The following is a 23388-nucleotide window of genomic DNA, read 5'->3' on the forward strand; positions in this document are numbered from 1 at the left end:
TGGTTAAACGGATAAGGTTTCTTGCTGCCACCTACTGTACGAATGCTTCAAGCCAGAGAGGAATAAAAATTCTCTCTTGGTTCTCAAATAAATTAAATTGGTTCTGAAAAGAGAGAAAGCAGAGGTTGATTTCTCTCTATATCTAGCATTCCCTTTATTTGTAGTCTTTTCAAATTCATAAAGAATTTGTTCTTTTTTTAAAATCTTTCCTATACTGGGAGTAGAAACATCGGGTGTGATCAAGTGAATCATTATCCCTTTACTCTTTGCATTTTCCATCAACATCTGTTTCCCCTATATCTATGTATACAAACATAGATAATATTTTTAATTGCTGCTTTCCTATTTTTCTTTATCTAGTACAAATATAAATTACAGGCCTTTTTGACAATTTTAGCTTTTGTCTGTTATTTTCCATTAGATTCAACATTTTTAGCTCCAGAAGTTTTTACAGAAGTTACAATCTTTAATTGAACAAGGTACAATCTTTAATGAGCCTTTGGTATTTGTCTTACTCAAAGGCTATAAAGCTTTAAGGGATTCTTGGTGGTGGGACTCTATAGCTGGCCCACGTTGAGGTAAGTGAGCACAGCCCTGCTTTGCTCAGAGACCCATTGTGTTGTGCTGTTCTTTATCATCCAAATAAGGCATATCTCTTCACACAGGTTTTTCAAACCTGATAAGCACAACTTGGCGAGGAGGCAGAGGAGGAAAAGTCAGCTGGTTTAGTGCTAAACCATGTGGAGTTTTTCCATCGTGCCAGAGGGGTCTCCAGATGGACCTTTCTGGCTGTGTTACATAAGGAAGATGGATTACAGCTGACAGTATGTCCCTATACTACTAAGTGACTGATGGACAAGGATAGAAGAAAAACATTGGGGTTTTTTGTTAAATGTAGAATTGGATTAGCCTACTGCTTGCTCATTTTCTATTACTATCAGTAGAAAATACTCAAAATCTTATAAGCCTCATAACTCAAAGTTAACAAAAACATCAGCTTAGAGGAAGATACAACAGGTAACAGCAGGCTATGTTGTGCTACTGGATTTAACACGAAGCTCTTCATTAAGGCAATCAGAGAAAAATGGCAAGATCCATTTCTGGCTTAGGCTCATTCGAAAGTGTGATGCTGAAGAGTGTTCCTACTGAACAGATTGATGTAAGAATGCAGAGAATGCTGCTGCAAAATGCTTCCAGCGACAGTTTAACACAGTGAAAATGAGTTATGAGAAAGTAAATACAGCATCTTGTACCAGTTGGATAGGAAGTTGTACAGTGATAAGCAACGGAGTTTTATTGAGAAAATACTAATGAGAAATAAATGCCTGCAGTGAAAAGTGCAGCATCTGGTCTGCATTTGACTTTGCATGAAAGCTATTTGGCCTGATTTCCTGCCAAATCCTGCAGGTTTTTATATCATCGGACGTGACGGAGATTGAACTCCCTAGGTTAGCATCTCAAAATTTTCTCCTAGCACAGCATATGTGGAGTTCTAAAAGGACAGACTCCCCACTTTTGCTTACAGGTAGGGCTTGGTTTTTTGCATTTTTTAAGCTGTTGTATTCTCTGTCAACTTCTGTAACATTATGGAGTGCCCATTATTAAAGGTTGTTAGCTGTTGTTCAAGAATCCTTCAACATGTATACATTGGGGTTTAAGTCATTGTCTGAATAGCCTAGAAAATCTATGAGAAAGAAATGGCAAACCCCTGCACAATCCATCAGGCTGGACACTGTGAGCTTTCTGCACAAGGAGTTTTCAGCATTGCTAAATAATTATACATCCCAGTCAATCTATTTGTGATTTGCAGGGTTTAAGGTCCTTAGAACAGTCCAGTCTAAGGCATTCCATTGAGAGGACTGACTTCGAACAGCTAAAAAGAAAGGCTACTATGAACATTTCTCAACTGTTTGGATCCCATTGCATTCTCTGTATTATGCCAAGGGCTCTTCTGCTTTTAGTATTACCTCTAGAATTTTCTATTAATCTTGGACCGTGGCGTGCTTAGTTTATGTGAACTAGTCCCTCTCTGTCCTCCTCTCTTGCACTTGGACTATTGGAGTAGGTAGTCTGAAATCCAAAAGAAGAAAAATAAGAGTTCTAAAAAAAGAAAGAACTGTCAATAAGGGCTTTTTTTAACCTTCTTTGGACCTAACATCATCTGCTCTTGCATCATTGCTGTTAGTAATTTCACAGCAGTGACATATAGGAAGGGGACGACCGATATCTTCACACTATTGAAGATATTTTGATGCTCCAGTTAGACATATGGACTAACAATTCTGCTGACAGCATTGAGTGGCTCTGAATGTGCCTTTGCATTAGGCATATACAATCTCTTTAATTGTCATAAAAGGCTGATGTGAGGATCCCAAATCTGCAGACTTATCTGCTTGGCAAAGCTTACAAGAGTCCTGGTTATTGGACCTATCCTTGGACAGGGCTTGGATCTAGCTGACATTCTGCCAACCTGTCATAGAATCTAGAATCATAGAATCATTAAGGCTGGAAAAGACCTTTAGGATCATCAAGTCCAACCATCAACCCAACACCACCATGCCCACTAAACCATATCCTGAAGTGCAACGTCTACATGTTTTTTTGACATTGCCAGTGATGATGACTCCACCACCTCCCTGGGCAGCCTGTTCCAATGCCTGACCACTCTTTCAGTAAAGAAATTTTTCCTAATATCCAGTCTAAACCTCCCGTGGCGCAACTTGAGGCTATTTCATCTCGTCCTATCGCTAGTTACTTGGGAGAAGAGACCGACACTCACCTCACTACAACCTCTTTTCAGGTAGTTGTAGAGAGCGATAAGGTCTCCCCTCAGCCCCTTCTTCTTCAAACTAAACAATCCCAGTTCCCTCAGCTGCTCCTCATAAGACTTCTTCTCCAGACCCCTCACCAGCTTCGTTGCCCTTCTCTGTCAGTCTGAATCTGCTGATGCACTGAAAAACCTTTCCTTCTGCCTTCTTGAGTAATATTGACACTATTTGGTCACTCTTCAGTCTCTTTAGCTTGCTATTCAGTAAACATTCAAATCATTAGAGAGAGCTATTAAAAGTTTATTGGAAACCAAGTATGTGGAAAGTGTTGAGATAGTTACAAAGCATCAATTGGAGGGCATTGTTGTCTTCTCTGTAGTCTCTGTCTAGAGAGCAACTACATGGAAAAATAATTTCTGTGAGCAAATGCTTGCTGTGCCATTGGTACTGCTCTAAGCTGGAACTTGACTCTAAAACCAGCACTAGAAGATTCAATGTTTGTAAGCAATTCCTCATTAATCTAGATCAAATATGCTGAACTTGCAGTTAAAAGGTTTTATCTTGGTGCCAGCCTAGTTCGCCCTGCTTTACTTCTGCCTGGCATACATTTAGCAGCAGGCTTTTTTCATTTGATCCTGCAATCATTTGCTGTGCAGCGCAAAGTTAAGATCAGAAATTATGTTGTGGCTTGAAGTATCCTCATCTTCTCTCTATCCTTTTCTTCTACATCAGTGCAATGACAGTGTTGTCTAAAACCAGCTTACTCTGCCAGAGCCGCGCTGGTGCTGGCAGGAGTTAATGAACTCGCTTCCATCAGGAAGAAGGGGTAAGGTGGTGATGAGCTCGCTGGGGGACTGGCGGGGCTTCTAGTTACCCGGCAGAGAGGAACTGTGCTAGAAAATCTTTCTTTTTAAGGATTCTTTCTTTCTAAGGATTTGGGAAGGATTCACGGGACCCGCCGCCGCCCCGGCTGGAGGCCTGTTCCCTTAGCTGCTCGCCAGGCTCGGAGGGGGGCCCAGGTCGCGGCACCGGCCGGCAGCTCCTGAGGCCGAGCCCCTTTTTAACCCGCAGTTACACAGGCTGCGGAAGAGCGAGTTGCGCTGTCCTCCTCGCCACCACTTCCCGCTGGTTCCCGACAGCGCGGCGGCCGCCCGAGCCCCGCATGCCGGCAAGGTCCCACTGCCGCCCCTCGGGACAGGCCCTGCGGGGCGCCGGGAAGCGCAGCCTGTGCGGCCTGCCCGCCCCTGCCCGCCTGCCGCCCCGGCTCCAGCCTCACCGCTAGGGGGCGCGGAGCCACGCTACGCCGCGAGACGAGCTGCTGCCTGCGCTCGATACGCTCGGAGCTCGGCCGAGCGAGCGCGCGGGATCGGCTTTTGCTGCCTGGCGGGCACCCGGTGAGGCGGCGGCGGTGAGGAGGCGCGGCGCGGCCATGTACGGCCTGGCGCGGGCCCTGCGGCGGGCGGTGGTCCCCGGGCGGGCCGGGTGGCTGCTGGCGCCCCGGCGAGGGGGCGGCGGTGTCGGGGCGAGGCCCTGGGGCTGGGGGCTGGCGCTGGGACTGGCGCTGGGGGTGAAGGTGCCGACGCCGACGGGCTGCGAGGCTGATGGCGGGCAGGAGGCGGAGGCGAATCCGAATCTGCTGTCGCCCCCTCGGGGCTTCGGTGCGGCCATCGAGAGGAGCAGGGACCTGCTGCGGAGGATTAAGGTGCTGAGCGAGCGGGTCTGAAGGGGTGCCGGGGGTCTCGCCCCTCTTCTGGCGCTGTGCGAGCCAGCCCTCACCTCCGCGAGGCGGGGCGGTGGGCTTGTGTTTCCTTACCGTGGACTTGGCGATCGCTGCAAGAGATTTCGGTCAAGCTCTGTGTGGCGGGAACGTTTTTTGGGGGCCCCGCCAGGCGTGCGGTGCGCGCCGTGCTGTGAGGAGCCGCCCCGCGGCCTGAGGAGGAGGGCGAACCCCGCCGAGCCTCTCGTCGAGCCGGTGGCCCTCCGGTGAGGAGCCGCACCCGCCCGCCCCGTCGCGCCGCCCGCAGCTATTGTTGGGTGCTCGTTGGGCTCCCGCTCAGCGAGCACAAATGAATCGCTGAATGTCACGGCAACTCTCTTACAGAATACTTAGTTAGTGTTCTTCTTAGTGTAGTGTCAGTGAAGGTCGTCAGTGTTTGGGAAGCTTAGGCCAGGCAGAGCTTGACGTGGGTAGCTGGTGGAAGTATGGTACAGTACGGGGTATCTGAGAACAAGGGAAGGCCTTACAGGCCGTAGGAAGGAGAGAAGGAGGTGAGGGGCTTGTTTAAAAAGCACGTTGTAGTTACTTTGAAAATCTAGCTGAAGGTCCTTTGAAATTTTGCAGTTTGCACGTTGCATATTAACTCTAATATTTTGTTTCTGTTGAGTTTTTCTTGCATGTCTCGATAATTAATTTAATTAGATTATTAAATTATTTTATTTTAATTATTATTGTTGTTAGCTATGTTTTTCCCAGATGCTGGATTAAAACGTCTACTTTCCAAAAGCAGTTTATACCACTTCAGCCCAACTAGTATTTAACAAAATTTCAACTGCAATGTGACAACAATATGCAGGTGTATTTGTAGGATTGCTTTTGCATGCTTAGGGTTTGGGAGAAGGTGTTTTTTAACCATAAAGATCCTTCTTAGTGTCTTCTGTCCCATTTTTTTTTGACAGGATGAAGCAGGAATTCCAGGTATGCTAGTTGGAGTTTCTGTAGATGGAAAGGAAGTCTGGTCAGAAGGTTAGTATATGGGAGTAGTAGTTGTGCATGCTGTTGGAAAGCAATTAATGTTTCAAAAATTAACAATTTGGACACGCTGATCAGGGTGGCATTTCATCCACTTGATGTCCTATCTCTGGACAGTGGCCAGAAACAGGTGCCTAGAGAGTATGAAGTGATACTTTCCGTGGTAAACTTCAGTAATTTCCAGGAATCTCTAATTTATTAACTTCCTGAATGTGCTAGCGTATGTCAACAGTTACATTTAAGAACCTTTCTTCCATTTATTTGTCAGATTGGTCTTTGAATATACTTACACTGTAGACATACAGCTATATAGTGGTCTGGTAGAGTTGTATATAGGAGGTAAAGAACTGTCCTCCCCACAGGAACTTACTTGATAGTCAAAGTAATAACGGCTCACATTTGGTGATCTGTCTCCTATTTGTGGGCTGAGGTGTAGATTTTTACTGGGAAGGTACTGAGATTTAACAGGTGTCATCCTTCTAGCAATTGCAAGTAGTTTTTCTGGTCACATAGTTGAGTGTTAAATAGTCTGTCAGTACTGCTCGTATCATGTAGACATTTGATGTTTATTGAAAAAAACCCCACCAAACTGTGTGTCTGTTTTCAGAAACATTTTCATGTGTTTTCATATGAACATTTTCAAAACCAAAATTTCAAACCCAAAAATTTTTAGGGTTTTTTTTGGACAACTTAAATGGTAGTAGTAAAGGACAACATATTGCATTAGTGTGGCTTTCAAAAAAAAAACCAACCAACCCAAAACCGTTTCTAAGCAAGATTGTTACTAACTTTCTTCTGACAGTCTGTTGTTGCATTAACTTTTATATATGTATAAAGCTGATCATAAGTTTTAGTTTTTCTTTCATCATGACAGAAGTGATTTGGAGAGTCTTTGGTACCTTTTGTAATGTGGCCTAGTAAGAAAATTGTGCTAGAAACTTAATCACACTTTCTCAAATCAGATAGCTTATTCTGGTCTTAAATTACCTGGCAATGGAAGCAGAAGTTTTTGTAAGACTTCTGCAGAATCCCTTCTTTGACATGCGGGAAGTGCCTGAGGGAACTAGTTCCAGGGTTGTAGTTTATCACCAGGACTGCCAGATCCAGTAGCAAGATAACTACATGTGGGAGCATAAGCCATGGCAGAGCTTTCTGTATCCCTGCCTTGAGTAAGGCAGCTGGGAGGTGGGTAACATTGCTCTAGCAGACCTCTGGCACATTTTGTTGTCCTCCTCCCTTCTTTGTGGGGTGAAAACACAGGAACAGGTGTAGGTTGCACATACTCTGTGACCATGGTACTAAACTTGCTTTCTTGCTAAACTGATGAGAGTGGTTGGAGATTTGAAAGGGATTTTCACTGAGGGGTACAACATCTGCATTCACAAGCACCATGCAAACATTTGAGTAGACACTTAATGTAAAAGAAAGGGTCTTGGGCAACTGACATGTCATCTGTTTTATTTCTTGTGTTTTGGCAAGGTTTTTTTTTTTCCTGTGTAGTTCATTATTAGACTACAGTTTTATATAGAGAGACATGCATTGCTTGCAGGCCTTGCTTGTACTGAAAAGTGCAAATACGTCATTACTGCATTTCATTGTTTTTTATGCTGCAACATTACTTGCACGGTTTCTTCAAACCTAACTCAAAATGAAAACTAGTATGGGAGCTTGATAATGCCTTATGAATTCCAGTTCTTGCTACCAGAGTTGTGGGTTGGTTACATAGGAAAACACTCGTATGGAGACTATTAAGTTGTCTTTTAATTGAAGTCATGCTTGAGTGATGTTGAAACGTAGTGTTTAACACCACTGTTTTGTGAAGCTTTACAGCTTCGGTAATTGCTATGAGTTTGTGAGTGATTTGCTTTCTCAACTTCTGTATTGATAAAATAAGACCTTTTACTCTTTCAACCATTGGTTCAGAACAATAAAAGGAGTATTTATGATTGTCGGTCAGTTATTTCACGATCTGGATTCTGATCTCTTTAGTTTTTCTGCATTGACTATTTGGCCTCAGGAGTGTAAATTTTGGCTTGATCTTCTATTTCATTTATCGTTAGGTTTGTTTTGTGGTCTTAATCAGTAACTTAGGATGGCATTGGCCAATACAATGGGCTTTGATTAACTGTTCCTACTACATTAAAATGTTATTAACTTAATTGAAGCAGGAGCAGGGATAGTCTACTGCTTTATGTCCCAGTTTAGCTAGAGGAAAAATATTGTAAGGAGCCAGTAAATCTAATTCATTGCAAATAATTAATTCAGCATGTCTCTGTGCAAAATATTTACCATGGTGTTTTTATTTTCTTGAAGGTTTGGGTTATGCCGATGTAGAGAATCGTGTAATATGTAAGCCAGAGACAATCATGCGAATTGCTAGTATTAGCAAGTGTCTTACAATGATGGCTGTTGCTAAATTGTGGGAAGAGGGGAAACTGGATTTAGATGCTCCAGTACAGAAGTATGTCCCTGAATTTCCAGAAAAGGTCTACGAGGGTGAAAAGGTATGTAATTGTTTATTGGTAACCTTTTTTTGATTTTTGTTCCTGTCATTGCATAGCCATATGTGTACAGGTACCCGTATCTGGACCTATTCCTGTAAAATGCCAAAAATTATTTAGACAAGTACTGATGTTTGCTGCTCAAAAAAGCAATACTGGAAATCTGGATCTTCAGTTTTACATCAAGTATGTCATGTGTGCGTAAATATGTATATATTTTAATTGGGCTTGATACATGATGTTTAAAAGGTCTTATATCTTTGTTCCTTGTCATGTTGAATTTTGCTTTTCTGGTGATTTAGTGTGCATCACATCTTTAATGAAGAGAGCTCACATTTAAATATTGTCCTTTCTACGTAGGTCGCTATTACTACAAGACTCTTAGTTTCACACTTGAGTGGGATTCGTCACTATGAAAAAGATATTAGAAAAGTAAAGGAAGAAAAGGAAAAGGCAAACAGAGCATTTAAACTGACAAAACCCCATCAGGATAAAGAACAAAAAGAAAAAGAAGGCAAAGGGATTGAAAAGGCTGATTCTGTTAAACCAAGGAAAGAACACGAAGGTGAGGTAAAAAGCCGAAATTCAAAACTTGGCAGGAGAGACGCAGAATTTGAGCAAGAGGAGTATTATTTGAAGGAAAAATTTGAAAGCGTGATTGAGTCACTGAAGATATTTAAAAATGATCCTTTATTCTTTAAACCAGGTGAGTTTCTAGTCATTTAGACCAAAATATGCCCTTCTGATGACATTTCTGTTTCAAATTGTTTTACATGCAATGAGGATAGTAGAGTCCAGTAAAGAGTGGTTGTGTGGAGTTTTTGTTTTGTTCTGCTTCCCCTCACCCCCTGTTCTTTTTTTCCCTTCTTGCCCCATTAAAAGCTCAATGAAGAAGTATTTGGGCTGTTCTGCAGAAGCCATCTGGTCATGTAACTGTCTTAAAACTGAGGTAACTTTTGAAGACTGAACTCATGAGGATTTTATCAGTTCAATTTTAGATAACAGTCTTGTATGGATATCTTTATCAATCTGTGGACTTAAAGAATGATTCTTATATAGATGACTTTTAATGTTGTATCTGTACCATAATCCAGCAAGTTCAAAATGTGATGTAGCCAAGTCTTAAAAAGTAGTACAAAGAGTCCCAGATAATGCAGGGGAGAAGAGAAAGTGGGACCTCAGGTAGAAATAGACTTTTCTCCAAGGAGCTCTATGAAGTGCAGTAGGTGCTGTGAAATGTACCGGTTACTGAATTTATAAATGCTAAAGCAGATTATAATTTTGGTAACAAATTTGTGTCTACAAAGTATTTTGTAAAAGTGGATACCGACCTGTATTTGTGCTCTGGGCCTTCTAGATGTGAACCAAAAGCAAAAAAACTTAGACTTTTTCAGCTGTTGTTTAGCACCTCACTATATAAAGACCATGGAATCACAGAATAGATGAAGTTATTTATTGCTGGAATTACTTAAATTAATTCTAGAGAGGATTTTGAGGAGTTTCATCTGTAAATTCTAAACCAGTTAGATTAACAGGCAAATGATACACATTGCTGACAAACAGCAAATAATATGCGTTTAAGGGGAGAGGGGTAGGAAGGGTGAGAAGTTAACCACTTACCACTTGAAGAGTTCTAGGAACCATTTCAAGTAAGATCTTTATGCAGTTCGGCAGTTGCTTGGTGTGTAGATGTTTCATAAAAGGCATTAGTGCAAGAATGAGATTTAAAAAAAGAAACATTGTTTTGTAAATAAATTATTTTGTCTTGGATAATATGCATGTTAGTGTTCATATAATCTTTAAGGATATTCTAGAACTAGAAAACTAGAACCAGAAACACTATGATAAAAGTGATCAAGACCTTTGACAACCTTGAGCAAGTACTACCCTTGTCTTTCCATCTCTAGGGTATACACACAGAAACAAATCACAGTAGGTGAGCATCTTTTAAGAAGTAATTTTATGGTTTGCTTCAGCTTTCCAAATCCAGACATCCTTGTTAGAACTGGTATAGTGAATCTTGTGTAAAGGACGTTAAATGTCTGTCTTCACATCTTGGCGTGAAACCTGGCTGTACATGCAGATCCCTGAAAGTATTTTAGGGCTGTTCTCAGAGCTACCTGCACTTAGCAAGCATCTTTCTTTGCTGCAGTATAGAAATTCCTAGGGCCCAGTATCATAAGCTTGTGATTCACATCATATTAAAATGGGGATGAAGGGGGAATCTTTTAACTGATTTCTTATTGCTATACATAGTTTTATTTACACGTGTTTACTTAAATTTTATCTTCAAGATTTCATTTAAGCATCAAGCGGCTAACTTTTTTTTTTTTCTCCCTCCTTTCTCCTGTTTCTTCAAGGTAGTCAGTTCTTGTATTCAACATACGGCTTTACTCTTTTAAGCGCTGTTGTGGAGAGAGTTTCAGGACAAAAATTTACAGATTATATGCTAAAAATGTTTCGTGATTTGGATATGCTATCAACTGTACTAGATGACAATGAAGCAATGATATATAACAGAGCAAGGTAAACAAGGATGAAACTTTACTCTACCCCTCCCCCCCCAGTTGTTGTTCTTTCTCTCTTTATTAAGACAGCTGAATTAAGAATGCGTGAATTTTTTCAGGCTTTTAAATGAAGCGGTTTATGTTATTTCAAAGTTAGTCATGTAACTGATTTTTTGTCAGCATTATGGCATTGGTTCTGTAATTGGCATGTAAAATTATGGAATAGCAGATAAGTATTTCCTGCTATAAGAGTATATATGGGGTGAAGTGGCAGGGGTGACTATGAAGTTTGCATTTATTTTGAGTACAAATAAGCAGGTAAATGTAAATAGAGTAAAATAAAGGAGTAACTAGAAGATTGTGTTAGAATATATAGTTACCTTGGTTTGCTCAATACGCTGACTTCTAAGAGTTCTGTGGAATTGTAGTAGTCTCACAGTAACACAAGGTTTTCATAAATTAAATTGTAGTATCAATTTTAAGCAGAATTAAAATTCTGTTTAACATAGAACATGCTTTACTAATTGATTTCTTTTTACTAACTTAAAAAAAAAACCAAAAAACCCCCACCCAAAACTCAGAGAAATTTGTGTAACTGGATAATCCATTCCAATGTAGTGTATAAGGGTAGAGTTTCTTGTCTTTCTCTGCAGCCTTATTTTATTGACCTACCTGTCTGGGCTCTGAAACTGATTTATTGACTCACCAGCTGAATTTTGGTGCAGGAGAAGAATTGTAACTGAATCACAAAAGCAGGTTATGGAAAAAGGCTCATGAATATGAAACTCAAACTTTTTAAAAGTTTGGCTTCTCAAATGCTCTCAAAAAATGAAAATGGTGATGAAGGTGTTGAATCCAAGGTTTATAGTACTTACATAAAAGTGTATATTTAAAGAGTGTGTGTATGTGTATATGCACGCAGAGCAGTTTGTAGTGTTTTTACTGCTGTGTTCTAAGATGCTTTGTGCTGGTATTTTGCTTGCAAATTTTCAGAGGCTCTTCTGGCTATAGATCTGGATGCTAGTGATGTTCTCATAAATTATCAAGCTTGTACAGTCAAGTTCTTTTAAATATATGTGTGTATTTTAAACCTTTTATAAACTGAAATATGGTAGGGATGAAAGAATTGGGACAGATGCTATTTTGGGGGGCGCTTTATGGGCTTAACTTACTGTTAAGCAAAACTGAAATGCTGAAGTGATGGTTTTGCTTCCACAAATAGCTAGCTTGGTGCATTAAACTAGAACATACGGACATGTTGTGGTTTGTTTAATGGTTTGGTGATACTATATTTCCCTGACATGAACATGTTTAAAAATTCACGTTCTAGATTTTAGAGATGTAACTCAAGCATTTCATTGTCTTTGTAACAGGTTTTATTATGATTGAAAAACTGACTATAGGGACACAGATAATCAAGTCACTGGCAGAGCTGATGGTAGTCTTGGACCATTCGTCTCTCTCTCTTTGCTTCAATCTCTGACTTTCAGTATTACGGTTTTCAGAGGTTCTCTAAAAGTTTTCCAATATAAGTACGGACTAGATAGGGAGTGTATCTCTGTGTGATAGTAGGCTTGCCATCCCACCCCCCCCCGCTTTAAATCTAGTACAGGGATTTAAGAAAAGTCCTGTGCTGATCTGTAGATTTCTGTCACATCTCTGATTTGTATATTGCCTTTACTCTTAGTATATCCTTAGAGTAAGTAGAAGGATTAGTACTTTTATTGAAACTAAGCTCCTTAACCTAAGAAGTCACTTTAATTTTTGTTTTCCCATCTGAATTTCTTGTTGGTTTTTCTGCAAGAAACATATTTAAGAAAAAAGTATTTAAAAAAATTCTAAAGTTTCAAGAGAACAAGCTTGTACATGCTCCGTTTGCTCTTTTAAGGTAGGGTAGCTTAAAGTAGTTTTGTATAGTATCTGAGAATGACAAGTTGAATTTTGTTGAATTTTGTTGAATTCCAGGTGTTATGTTTACAACAAAAAGGGACGGCTGGTGAATGCACCATATGTGGACAACTCTTACAAGTGGGCTGGTGGTGGCTTTCTGTCGTCGGTAGGTGACCTTCTGAAATTTGGAAATGCCTTGTTATACAGTTATCAAGCTGGACAATTTCAAAACACTAACGGCAAGCTTCTTCCGGGGTACCTGAAACCAGACACAGTCGCAATGATGTGGACCCCAGTGGCAAAAACAGAAGTGTCGTGGGACAGGGATGGTAAATACGCAATGGCTTGGGCTGTAGTAGAGAAAAAACAACAATGTGGCTGTTGCAGACAGCAGAGACACTATGCATCTCATACGGGTGGTGCAGTGGGGGCGAGTAGTGTCCTCCTCATTCTTCCTGAAGAGCTGGACTCTGAAGCTATAGACACTGGGCTAGTGGCACCACCTAGAGGAGTAATTGTTAGCATTATCTGTAATATGCAATCAGTTTCACTCAACAGCACTGCCTTAAAGATTGCAAGGGAATTTGATAAAGAAAAACGGGCACAATATATAGATTAAAAAAAAAAAGGGATACATGTAACTGAACTCACTGTACTGAAACATGAAAAACAAATGGAGAAGGGTGTAACTGGACTCCAAGATCACTAAGAATATGTAAAGAAAAAGCCTCAAAAATTAACTTAATTAAGTTCTGCTAGTGGTGCTAAACTTATGTGTAACTGAAATTCATCTCTCAGGGAAGTTCCTAACTTGGAGAAAAGGAGAATGTAACAGTCAAATTTGAAACTTTTGAAAGATTTTGCATCTTCATTTGAGCACACACAGACGTAATTCGTTATTCTCGCAATTCTTGTCTGTCGAAACTGTTTGTATTACTTTTTAAAGAAAAATGGTTTTACTGTTGATTTTTATATTTTCACATAGCGCTTTTCTTATTTGCTTAAAAAGGAAAAAAAAACAACAAAACACAAATCTTGAAGCTACCTCCGGAATGCAGATTTATACCAGAAGTACACTTTTGTCAGAGCTGTGGATTGTTAAGAATTTGAAAAGAATGAGGCTAGAGTAATGTACGTAAAAAAAACTTTTTTGTTATTTAGATGCCTTCTCTCCCGTTTTTATTGGACACAGAGAATGTGTGAAACTAGTTTACTGTGAAATAAGGGTATTTCCACAGTCAAACATGCCTGAGTAGCACAACATCGTGAGCTGTCAAACTCATTGTTTTTGAATGATACGCATGCTGACTTTGGTAGCCAGAAATGGCACTGTATTCTGTTATGTAGATATTCCTTTAGATAAAGGAATTGGGAACTCAAATAAGTCAATAAAAGTTAAAGCCCATTCTTGAAGCCAGTAGTAGAAGTCTCACAGACTTTAAGAGGTTATTTTGAAAACCATACTTTTTTTCCATTTGGAGACCTGCCTCTAGGAGTTAACTTTGCACAAGGTTGACACAAAATTGTGATAGAGTTCCAAAGAAGGATTTTCTAATCTTTGATTTTACTATAGGAATACAGTAACATCTGAATATGTTAATTTTATATATTCCATAATGGCATGGAAGAACTCCATGATCTCCCGAGACTTACCCCCCCACCCCACTTCCCCTGCAGTTACATCAGACAGTATTTCCAGGCTGAGACAAAATAAAATATCCTTCAGGAAAGGTTGGAATACTTACATCCCTATACTGTTTAGCAGCTCTGCTCTAAATTTAAGGAACAAGATGTCTTAGATTCAGCTAGCAGAAGATAGCCATACCTGCCTCTTTCCCAAGTTAGTGCTTTTGGTATTAACTTCATAGTTGTTACTTGCCCTGTGATGAAACCCAATGTAATCTCTGTTCCCAGTTATGCCTATGATAGCATTTATTACCCAAGACTGACAAAGCAGGGAATTTAGTATTTTGAGATGTCAGTGTTTTACCTACATTTTTAATTGAAGCTAGTAGGACTGGTTTAGTACTCTTAATAATTGTAATAATTCTTGTGCCTTAAACCAGTAAAAGCTTGCATCTAAACTATTTGCTTGCGTTTTGTGTCCCACTCACCAAAACTTCACTTTTCTATTCTGTAATAATGGGTTGTCTTTTCTCAAGAATGTCAAATCAGCAGAGACAACAGAGAAAACCTTTCTGAACAAACTTTCATTTGTTCAAGCAATAAATTACCTACTCTACCACTGAAGTCTCTGATTGTTTGACAGTTCCAGTGCAGAAGTACTGGAGGTGAGTGTCTTCTACAATAGCAACTTTTTTTTTTTTTCCTTCTCTTGAGTCTTGAGCACCTACTAGCTGGGTAAACATGCAGCAGCAGAAGTCATTGCCTGTTTTACATCGGGAACAAGAGTAAGTAGTTCCGAGTTGTTTTCATGTTGAAGAATACACGAATAGAAATAGACCAAATAGAATGTTTTAAATACAGAAAATCTGAAAAGTAACACTGTTACTTTAGGATTTATAACATATTTTTCTTGTATGATGCATCTGTTTTGCAAATGGTATTTACTGTTCTTGAAAACCATTTTGCATACTTGAGAGTAAACAAGTGTCACTTGCTGACCATTGTGTTTGGGTTTAGACAAAGATTCAGAATGAGGTGTAAGCTTACCATTACGCTTGTCTGCATATGATCAAACACTAATAAATGTAAGTATTTGGAGTATATATGAAAGTGAATAACAAGAAGTGTCTAAGGCATTTCCAATACCAAAATATTAATGACACTGTCTCACTCCCCTCATGGAGTATGTTTAGCCACCAACTTTTTATATTCATACCATGTTCTTCATACAGTATCTTCCATAACTTAAGGCTTTTAAAAAACCTGTGTTGTCACATGAACAGTATTGGAGATGCTACGATGTCTAAATTGCATCTTCTAATACCTGGAACAAAATGGGTCACTGACTTTCTGTGATTTGATATTTACTTAATCATGAGTTCTTACCTTTTAGGGTGGAGGAAGAGAAGCCAAAGATACGGGAGACTAGGAATCTGATCCTAGCACATGTATTCAGGTCACAAGTGAATTCATATTGCTACTTTGATCTTTGTTCTGAAACTAGTTATTTGATGGACTGGCATTAAGTGTGGGAAACTGTCTGGTCAATGAAGAGCAGCCTTCATGATAAACTTGCTCTTAATTTAACCTTTATTTTGAAAACAGAGTATGGCACTGACATAAAACTACTTTTCTTAAAAGGCATGGACACTAAATTGGTGCATCTATTTCTGTATCAAACACCTACTTTCTGCATCTGGTAGTTATAAGTGTTCACTGTTTGAATTAACAGAAATAAAACTCATGTTGCAAATACAACAAATTGTAGTATCAGGTTTTGGGGATTTTTTTATTGACTAGAAAAATACAAGTTTTAGAAGTCATAAAAAGAATATAGGTTAAATGGAAATTCCCAACAATAATTAGCTCACTAAGACACCTGATACTTTTGAAAGAGATATTGATATATAACTTGAGACATTATTTAGTAAAATAAAAGATGTAAGACTTTGTTTGAATGTTTTCTTAATGGTTTTAAAAAAATAAAGCCACTTTTTAACAGACATTTAGAAAGGAATGGCTTTTAAAAACTAATTCCAAACCTGTTTCCTTGTTGCAAAAAGGTAATTATTTAATGTCAGTATTTAATACTGAAAATATGCATGGTTTTGCTGTACTAGTTTTAGTGACTGGATACCATTCACAGCTGTTAGTATAGTTTGCTGACTTACTGTTGCTTATATACCATATGCCTTCTCTATACAGAGTGGTTTCAGTGTTTTGCAAAAGACACTTTTTTTTTTATTTTTTTGGTATAGAATACCAAAGGCAGTTTTGAGACCAGATTAGAGGGAGGGAAAACACATGCATTCCAGAAAAACAGCTGAACATAACTGAGTAACTTTATATTTTTATTTATCACCACTCAACATGATAAAGGGACTAAAGCAACGTTGAAAGCAAATGAGCCATTTTAAATCTATCTAGCCTTTGCAACCCTTGCAGTTAGGGTGGTTGCAGTAATAAAGTATACAAAATGCATTCTTAGAGCAGGTTCTGTCACCATATGCATTACGCTGCTCTACCTGATGATTAATGAGGGCAAGAATGCAGCAAGTCCAAGGTTTTTATATTAAATGACACCACCAAATTACTAATACCATGTTTAAAAGTGAAATTATAAAAATAGAGCTCAGTTGTCTGCAAACTTCCAGGAAAAACTTGCACTTCAAATCATTTATTGAAAAAGAGATTCCAGCTCATTAGTCACTAGTAGCACGTAATTTTTACAAAATCAATTGTAATTACATTGTTGTATTAACAGGCATTTTTAAACTGCGAAGGCTTTCAGGAACACAGATCCAAAACCCCATGCTGAAGTGTTCAGTGTTGCTTTCTCCTAAACGAACAGCCTGTAAAAAAATCACATGAGTATAGATATGAGTAATCCTTAAATTGTTTGACTGCTTTGGAAAATTGCCCACCCAACTTCAGTAGGAAAACTCATGCAATACATTTAAATTTCAAGTACCACAGGAGGTAAAGATTTAGCACTTTGGCTGTCATATAACATGGCTGTCATAATTCATCTTAAAATAATGCTAAGGTGTACTATTTCTCTTCTTCCAGATGCCTTTTAAAGTTTCAGTCTACTGTTCCATCCCTTAGTGATACAAACCTCAAATTGAAACAGCTGCTAGGACTGTTGATACCTTTTCAACTGCTCAACAGCCTTACTTCAGGTATTCTGTCCTCATATAAACTACATCTGTATAAGCAATACTGTTTGTAATGTGCATATATATTTACCTTTTGTCCTTTAAACAAAACGTGAATAAAATCTGGATTTGTTACTTAATTTTTTTTTAAGCTCTCAAGTGTTTCCAGTGTTTTTCATATATCCCAGACACTGGGTTGCACTTCAAGTTACTGGTGCTATACCAGTTATCTGTATATCATTATCAGTAGTTCTTTGTTCCTTTATAATTAAAAAAAAAAAAAAAGTAACATGAGCTAGGGAACTGCCTTACAGTATTACTGTTTAAAAACAAGCAAGCAAGCCAGCCCCCACTGACTTGCAGTGGCACAGAATCGCTTTAGCCTGGCAAAAGTACCCTACTCCTTTAATGGTGCTTTTTAATGCGCTAAACGTAGCTCAGAATTAAATAGGCAGTATTTATTATAGACAGGCTAAAGGAAATGACAGATCAAAGCACCTAAAGTCGAGTGTTTGATCACAATGTAGCTGCTTAGCTGCCTGGCATATCTATAGCCATAGCCATTTAAAAACAAGAATCTAAATAAAAATTTGCAATTCAGGGCCCATTAACAATGTTTTTACTAGCCAACTCTAAGCAATTTGCAAAATTTTCAAAATGAAAATTAAAATATTTACAGGCTATAAATACACAAATGCCTTCATCTAAGTATATATTTAGGCTGCTAAACATTACCCCTTACCTTCTGTGAGCCTTGCTTTCCCCCCAGTAGGCTGACACAGAACAGTTGAGCACCCTACACATAGAACTACTGTCTGAGCATGGCTGAATACAGTGGTGATCTTGTAGCATCCTGGAAAACAGCATTATTAAACTTTCCATTGAGTATTTCTAGCATGATTTCTTTATTGTATGTGTAATTGACTCAGATACTCTAAATACACTTGTCCAAAAATGGATCTATATTTCATTACACAGCATACCAAGTAAAACAAAACATTGTTATTGTGGTCTGAAGTACTTGCTTTTACTAACAAGCATATGAAAGCAAGTTAGTTAACTGAAAGTTTTGACTCCTCATATGAAATCAACATAGCCTCATGGCTGACAACCCCTAATTTGCCTGTAATATGTCTCCTGCAAAAAAAGTCGAGGAGTTCTGGACTAACCTTCTCTGCTGAATAGAAGAACCCATCTAGCTAGAGAAATATTTAACTTGTAATAGTAGAACGCTGCTGTTGACAAAGTCTGGAAGCTGTGACTACAAACACTGCTGTTCAAATTGTGTTTGCTTTGTGTTTAATAATTGGTATGCATGGGGCATGTGCTTGCTTGCATTCTACAAAGCTAGCAGCATATTTAAACGAGAAGACTTGCACAGAGTAACTTCACTAATTCCAGATGGAAGAAGAGGCATCAGCAACACTTGTCTACAACTCCTAAATTCTATGACTTAAGAAATGAAATCACTCTCACACAGGGCTTAGACAAAGGGATTTTCAGTGCTTTCATTCTTTTCCCTGAAAAGTATTTTTAATTAGCCAAGAGGAATTTTTGGAGAGAGAAAAACCTGTGAAGTATTTAATCTGAATGTGGATATAGAAAATAGACAAATAAATAAAGCTGAGCACAGATTCCATTTTCAGCATGTGGGGACCAGAAAGTTAAGATAGAATGTATGTTGTGAGGAAGGTCCTCAGAAAGCTCTCTCCGACAGGAGAACTGATGGGTAGAGAGAAGTCCTATTGGACAGAACAGATTTCTGCTTTGCTTAAATCACAAGTAGCAACTGCACCAATCTTTATTTGCAAAAAACAGCTAGCAGCTAAAATCTAACCATAGCAAATACTGTTCTGCCCCCATGAATGTGAACTTCCACGTTGATGAGTTTTTACCTTTGTGCATTTTGTAGGGAAACAAGCCCAATCCCTTTCAGTAACTAGGAAGCAACTTCCAACAACACTGAATGATGCATAAAGGCTGGCTGGTATTTTCAGTGCCTTGTGCTTAGGACTTGGTCATGATACAAGCTTGCCCACTTTGCTCTATAGATCCCTTAAACTTAGTAACCAATTAATTCAACAATAATAAAGATAACCAATGACCTATGTTGACATAAATTCTGTCTTAGTATAATGCATGCATGTATGCTGGTTTGAAGAAAGTTAAAAAAAAAAATATATCAGTGGCTTAGCCTTGCAACTATGCATTTTTAAAAAGTAACCACACTTTACTTTCAAAGTTTTAATGAATTTACCTCACTTTTAGATGGAGAACAGTGTCTCAGATCTCCTTAGAAATCTAAGCTACTAAGAAAGAATAAGATAGTAAGAAAACCTGAATACAGCAACAATTCCCTGCTTCTAGTCAGGATGATCACTATTGTAAGTAAGTCTATGCATTTTCTTACTGTTACAATCTTCTTATACTGCAGTAGTTTCTAGGAGGTAAGGTACCACACTTGACAGTTTCTGTGCCTTGCTGTGGATGTAGCTGTGCTGATCAAAGAAGCTGCTCACTGGTAGAGCATGCTCTTATAATTGCGCTAGAAAATCCCATGGGTTATTTTATAAAAGAAGTTGGTTATGCAGGTGTTTCTGAGCCAAAGTAATGAAAATGTGTGAAAAGCAGACATAGGCAACACCTTAAATACAACCTCTGTATATGGGAGCTGCTTAAAAGCAACATGTGAAAAAGGCAGTTGCGCATGTTTCGCTTTATGTGAAAAGTCCCAGTATGCCTGCATATATCCTTGTGAAAAGGTTTTCTGGTTGCTCTTCCACAATCAAACAACTTCCAAAAGGAGGAAAACAATGTTTTCTTCTATTTGAAACTTATGCCATGAATGCTTTAAAGGATCCGTTTCGTCTCACTTCTTAGATGTGCAAATCTGGAATTTGTTTTTTTCCCCCCACTTGCCAGGATTTCATAAAGGGAAAAAACCAACAAAATCTCATGACAGACCTCTAGAATAGAAAATAAAAAGCTGATTGTTTAACTTTTGAAAAAGGTGGAAAACACTTTTATTGTTTAAAAACCCCAAAGCAATATACAGACTTTTTTCCCTACAGAACAGATAAACCACATTTAAGGTAAAAAAAAAAAAAAAAAGACCTTTTATGAAGATGAACCGCATACAAAATCAGTTTCATTCCTTCTGCGAGATATAAACATTTTAAATATGTACCTGGACATTTTACATCCATAAAGTAGGAGTTTGGGCTCTGTACAAGACGCTTCTTTTTGTGCTTTTTCTTCTCATCCTCTAAGGAGGGGTGCACAAGGTCTTTAGCCAGCTGGGGAGGACAAGAGGGAAAAGGCACTGCACAACAGCTGTTAAACAGCGCTGAGGCCGCTCGGACAGGCTGGATGCCACGAAGCCGCCTTGAGCCTGGTCCCCAGCGCGGCCGCAAGCGCTAGGGCCAACCTCCCCGGCAGGGCTGAGGGCGACGGGGATAGCGAAACCCCGCTCCGGCCTTCCCGGGCACCGGCATTTGCCGGTGAGACGGGAGCGGCGAGCAGCCTGAGCGACCGCAGCGTCTGCCCGCTCTGGTGGCAGCTCGCCCGCCCGTCCCCGCTGGGCACGGGGCTGGGCGCCGCCAGTTCCCTCGGAGGGCGGCGGCCGGAGACGGGCGCGTCCGCTCCGCTCCCCTCCCACCACCCCACATCCCCGCCGCAGGCGCGGTACCAAGGCGTCAGCCGGGAGCGGGCCCCCGGGGACGGACCCTCGGCCGCTGGCCCGGTCCCTGCCCCCCGGAAAGGCTCGGCCTGCGCGGGTAAACAACTCACAGGCATGTCTGCCGCGGAGCCGCCCCGTGTCGCCACCGCCCGCCCTTTCCCGCGCGCTTCCGGCGGGCGCGAGGGAGCGCCGCGCTGGCGGCGCGCAGCCCGAGGTGCTCCGGGCGCCCGGCGGACTCGGGTCTATGGTGTTCCGGGCGGGCGGGGCTCGGCGGCGGCGGGGGCGGCTGCGCCGCGGGCGGGGGCAGCGGGGCATCTGGGCCGGAGGCTGCCGCGGCGGCGGGCGTAGGGCGCCGGCGGCGGGCGGGCTGCCGGAAGTCGGGCGGGAGTCTTTTACTCGCAGGAGCGTTGCGTGCGGTACTTGGAAAAATGCCGCCGTGTCGTTTCCCGGCACCTAACGCGGCTTATCTGCCTCGGACCGGTGAGGAAATAAGCGCAGAGAGGCTGCGCGTGATCCGGTAACTTCCCGCAGAGGATTTGCGTACGGGTTGGCAGGAATGCGCTCACCGCTTTCTCGTAGGCAAAGCGGCACTTGGAGGAAAAAGCAGCGGGAGAGCTTTTGTAATGGCCGTTACAGTGTTTGTGGTAGGGCAGTACCGCAGCGCTCGCTCTCAGCGGCACCCGAAAACTGATGAAGCACAGAGAAAGATGGAGTCTCGATATGCCTGCGGTTCTCTTTCCAAAAAAATCTCGTTTTTCGCTCTAACAGATTAATACAGGGCACAGGTACTTTCAGGTAATAAATGGAATCTAGAAGTCCCATCTGCTTTTATATTAGATGCTGACGAAATTGTCGCTCGTGTGTCGTTTCATACTAAATGACACATTGCGTGAAGTTGTACCTATGTGCCTACTCTTTTGCAGTTTCCCCGCCCAGTCAAAAAGAAAAATGCCGAAGGATTTCAGTTAGTTATCATTTAGGTGTTTAAACCGATTTAGAGAACCTGTGAGAAACAAAAATACTGCAGATAGTGGGAATGCAAAAAAAACCATTTTTATTAATTTTTTAGTAAGAGGTTGAGTTTTCTTTCTGTAAGTCAATAAAAATAATCACAAATATAATCTGTGAAGACTCTTGGATTTAATTTAATCAAGCCCAAAACATTTGAAACTGTAATTCACTGGAAGTCCAGTAAGTGGCACAAACAGACCTTATGAAAGTTGCTTAGCATGAGTTTTCCAAAATGTACAACGGGCAGTGTGCTGAACCACATCCTTTTTGAAGAGAGAACTGAAGCATTTAGCGAAAAATATTTTAAAAGTTTGCCATGAGCACAAATGAAGATACAAGTTTTATAGAGGCATGCGTTTCTGACATTATTCTCAAAGCTGGGGTGGCCTCTCCAGTGCTGACACTGTACACAACTTTGAAAATACTTTCTTCCCACCTCAAAACCCTACATTATTCTGCAGGAATAATACCCATGGGTTGTAGAGCTTCAAGCCATTATATTGGTTTTCCTCTTCTCGCCATTGTCTTGGAACATTGTAATGCTGTTAGCATTTTTTCCTTATGCGCTGGAGAGGTGATGACACACAGATAGAGGTATTTTGGAAGTATTTCTTGTTGTACCACGGGGAATTTAATATGAAAGGCTTTGACTTATACTTTCCTCTGCATGCTGTCCTGTGAAGCTAGGAACACAAACCAGTTGTCAGTGCAGAGTCAGTTTTTGAGTCTTAGCTGTTCCTACTAACATCCAGTCTTTTTCAAACATAGATTACTTCTCTGCAAGCAGAAGGGAAAGGGGAGAATCTATTAATTCAGAAGTCTTGATTCAGAATCTGAAGGAGATTTTCTTTTGTTTAAGAAAATACCTTCACAATGTATAAAGCACCACCAACAAAAAACTGCTGAAGTGCCACCCTCCTCCACCTCTTCCTTCTAGCTTTCCCTTCTTAAATGTCTTTTCTTGCAAGGACCCTCTGGTGCTTGAGGAAGACTTCAGAGTCACAGTTTATGTTAAAAACTGGTTTCTGTGGAAGGAGGGGCACACAGGATGATCTGAAAACAGGATGTGTTTTGGACACAATCCTCTGGTTCTCTATTTTGGTTTTACTTGGAGATTCATTTCCTTTTCGTAACTGCTTGTAGTTCAGTGACCTGCTGAATCAGTCAATCCTAATGCATCATCTTCAATCTTATGATTGAAGCTTTTTTTGAAGTATATTCTTCAGAAGCAGCACTGAGTTTAAGTTGCAGGTTAACGAGGAGAGAAATGCAGTCTGTACCACAGTGGTGTGGCCTACAGAGACAGGGATAGATTCAGGTCAAAGAGAATGACTTCCCCTTTCCAGCCTTCTCCCAGCAAACAAAGACTTTGGTCTCATTTTAGAGAAAAGAACAAGAAACATCATCTGTCTGCTAGAATGACGACAGAAAATTTCCAAAGCTTATCTGGAGATGTTTAAAAACAACATAATGACAGTTGGGAGTTGTTTTCTGCATTG

The 23388-nt window shown here is 40.4% G+C and overlaps 2 protein-coding genes across 2 annotated transcripts; one reads left to right on the top strand and one right to left on the bottom strand.

The window, feature by feature from the left end:
• Positions 1–4197: 4197 nt before the first annotated feature.
• Positions 4198–13119, top strand: LACTB (lactamase beta; the record flags this gene model as incomplete). Its single annotated transcript, XM_082005440.1, has 6 exons — positions 4198–4470; positions 5445–5511; positions 7831–8021; positions 8379–8728; positions 10383–10544; positions 12491–13119. 6 exons carry the CDS (start codon positions 4198–4200, stop codon positions 13032–13034), a joined length of 1587 nt encoding a protein of 528 aa, XP_081861566.1. The 3' UTR covers positions 13035–13119.
• Positions 13120–16864: 3745 nt separating this feature from the next.
• LOC309409238 (small ribosomal subunit protein eS27-like) lies at positions 16865–20405 on the bottom strand (the record flags this gene model as incomplete). Its single annotated transcript, XM_082005360.1, has 3 exons — positions 16865–16893; positions 17942–18052; positions 20387–20405. 3 exons carry the CDS (start codon positions 20403–20405, stop codon positions 16865–16867), a joined length of 159 nt encoding a protein of 52 aa, XP_081861486.1.
• Between the last annotated feature and the right edge of the window lie 2983 nt (positions 20406–23388).

The sequence above is a fragment of the Phaethon aethereus genome (assembly GCF_964289735.1).
Source record: "Phaethon aethereus genome assembly, chromosome: 12".
Taxonomy (NCBI): Eukaryota; Metazoa; Chordata; class Aves; order Phaethontiformes; family Phaethontidae; genus Phaethon; species Phaethon aethereus.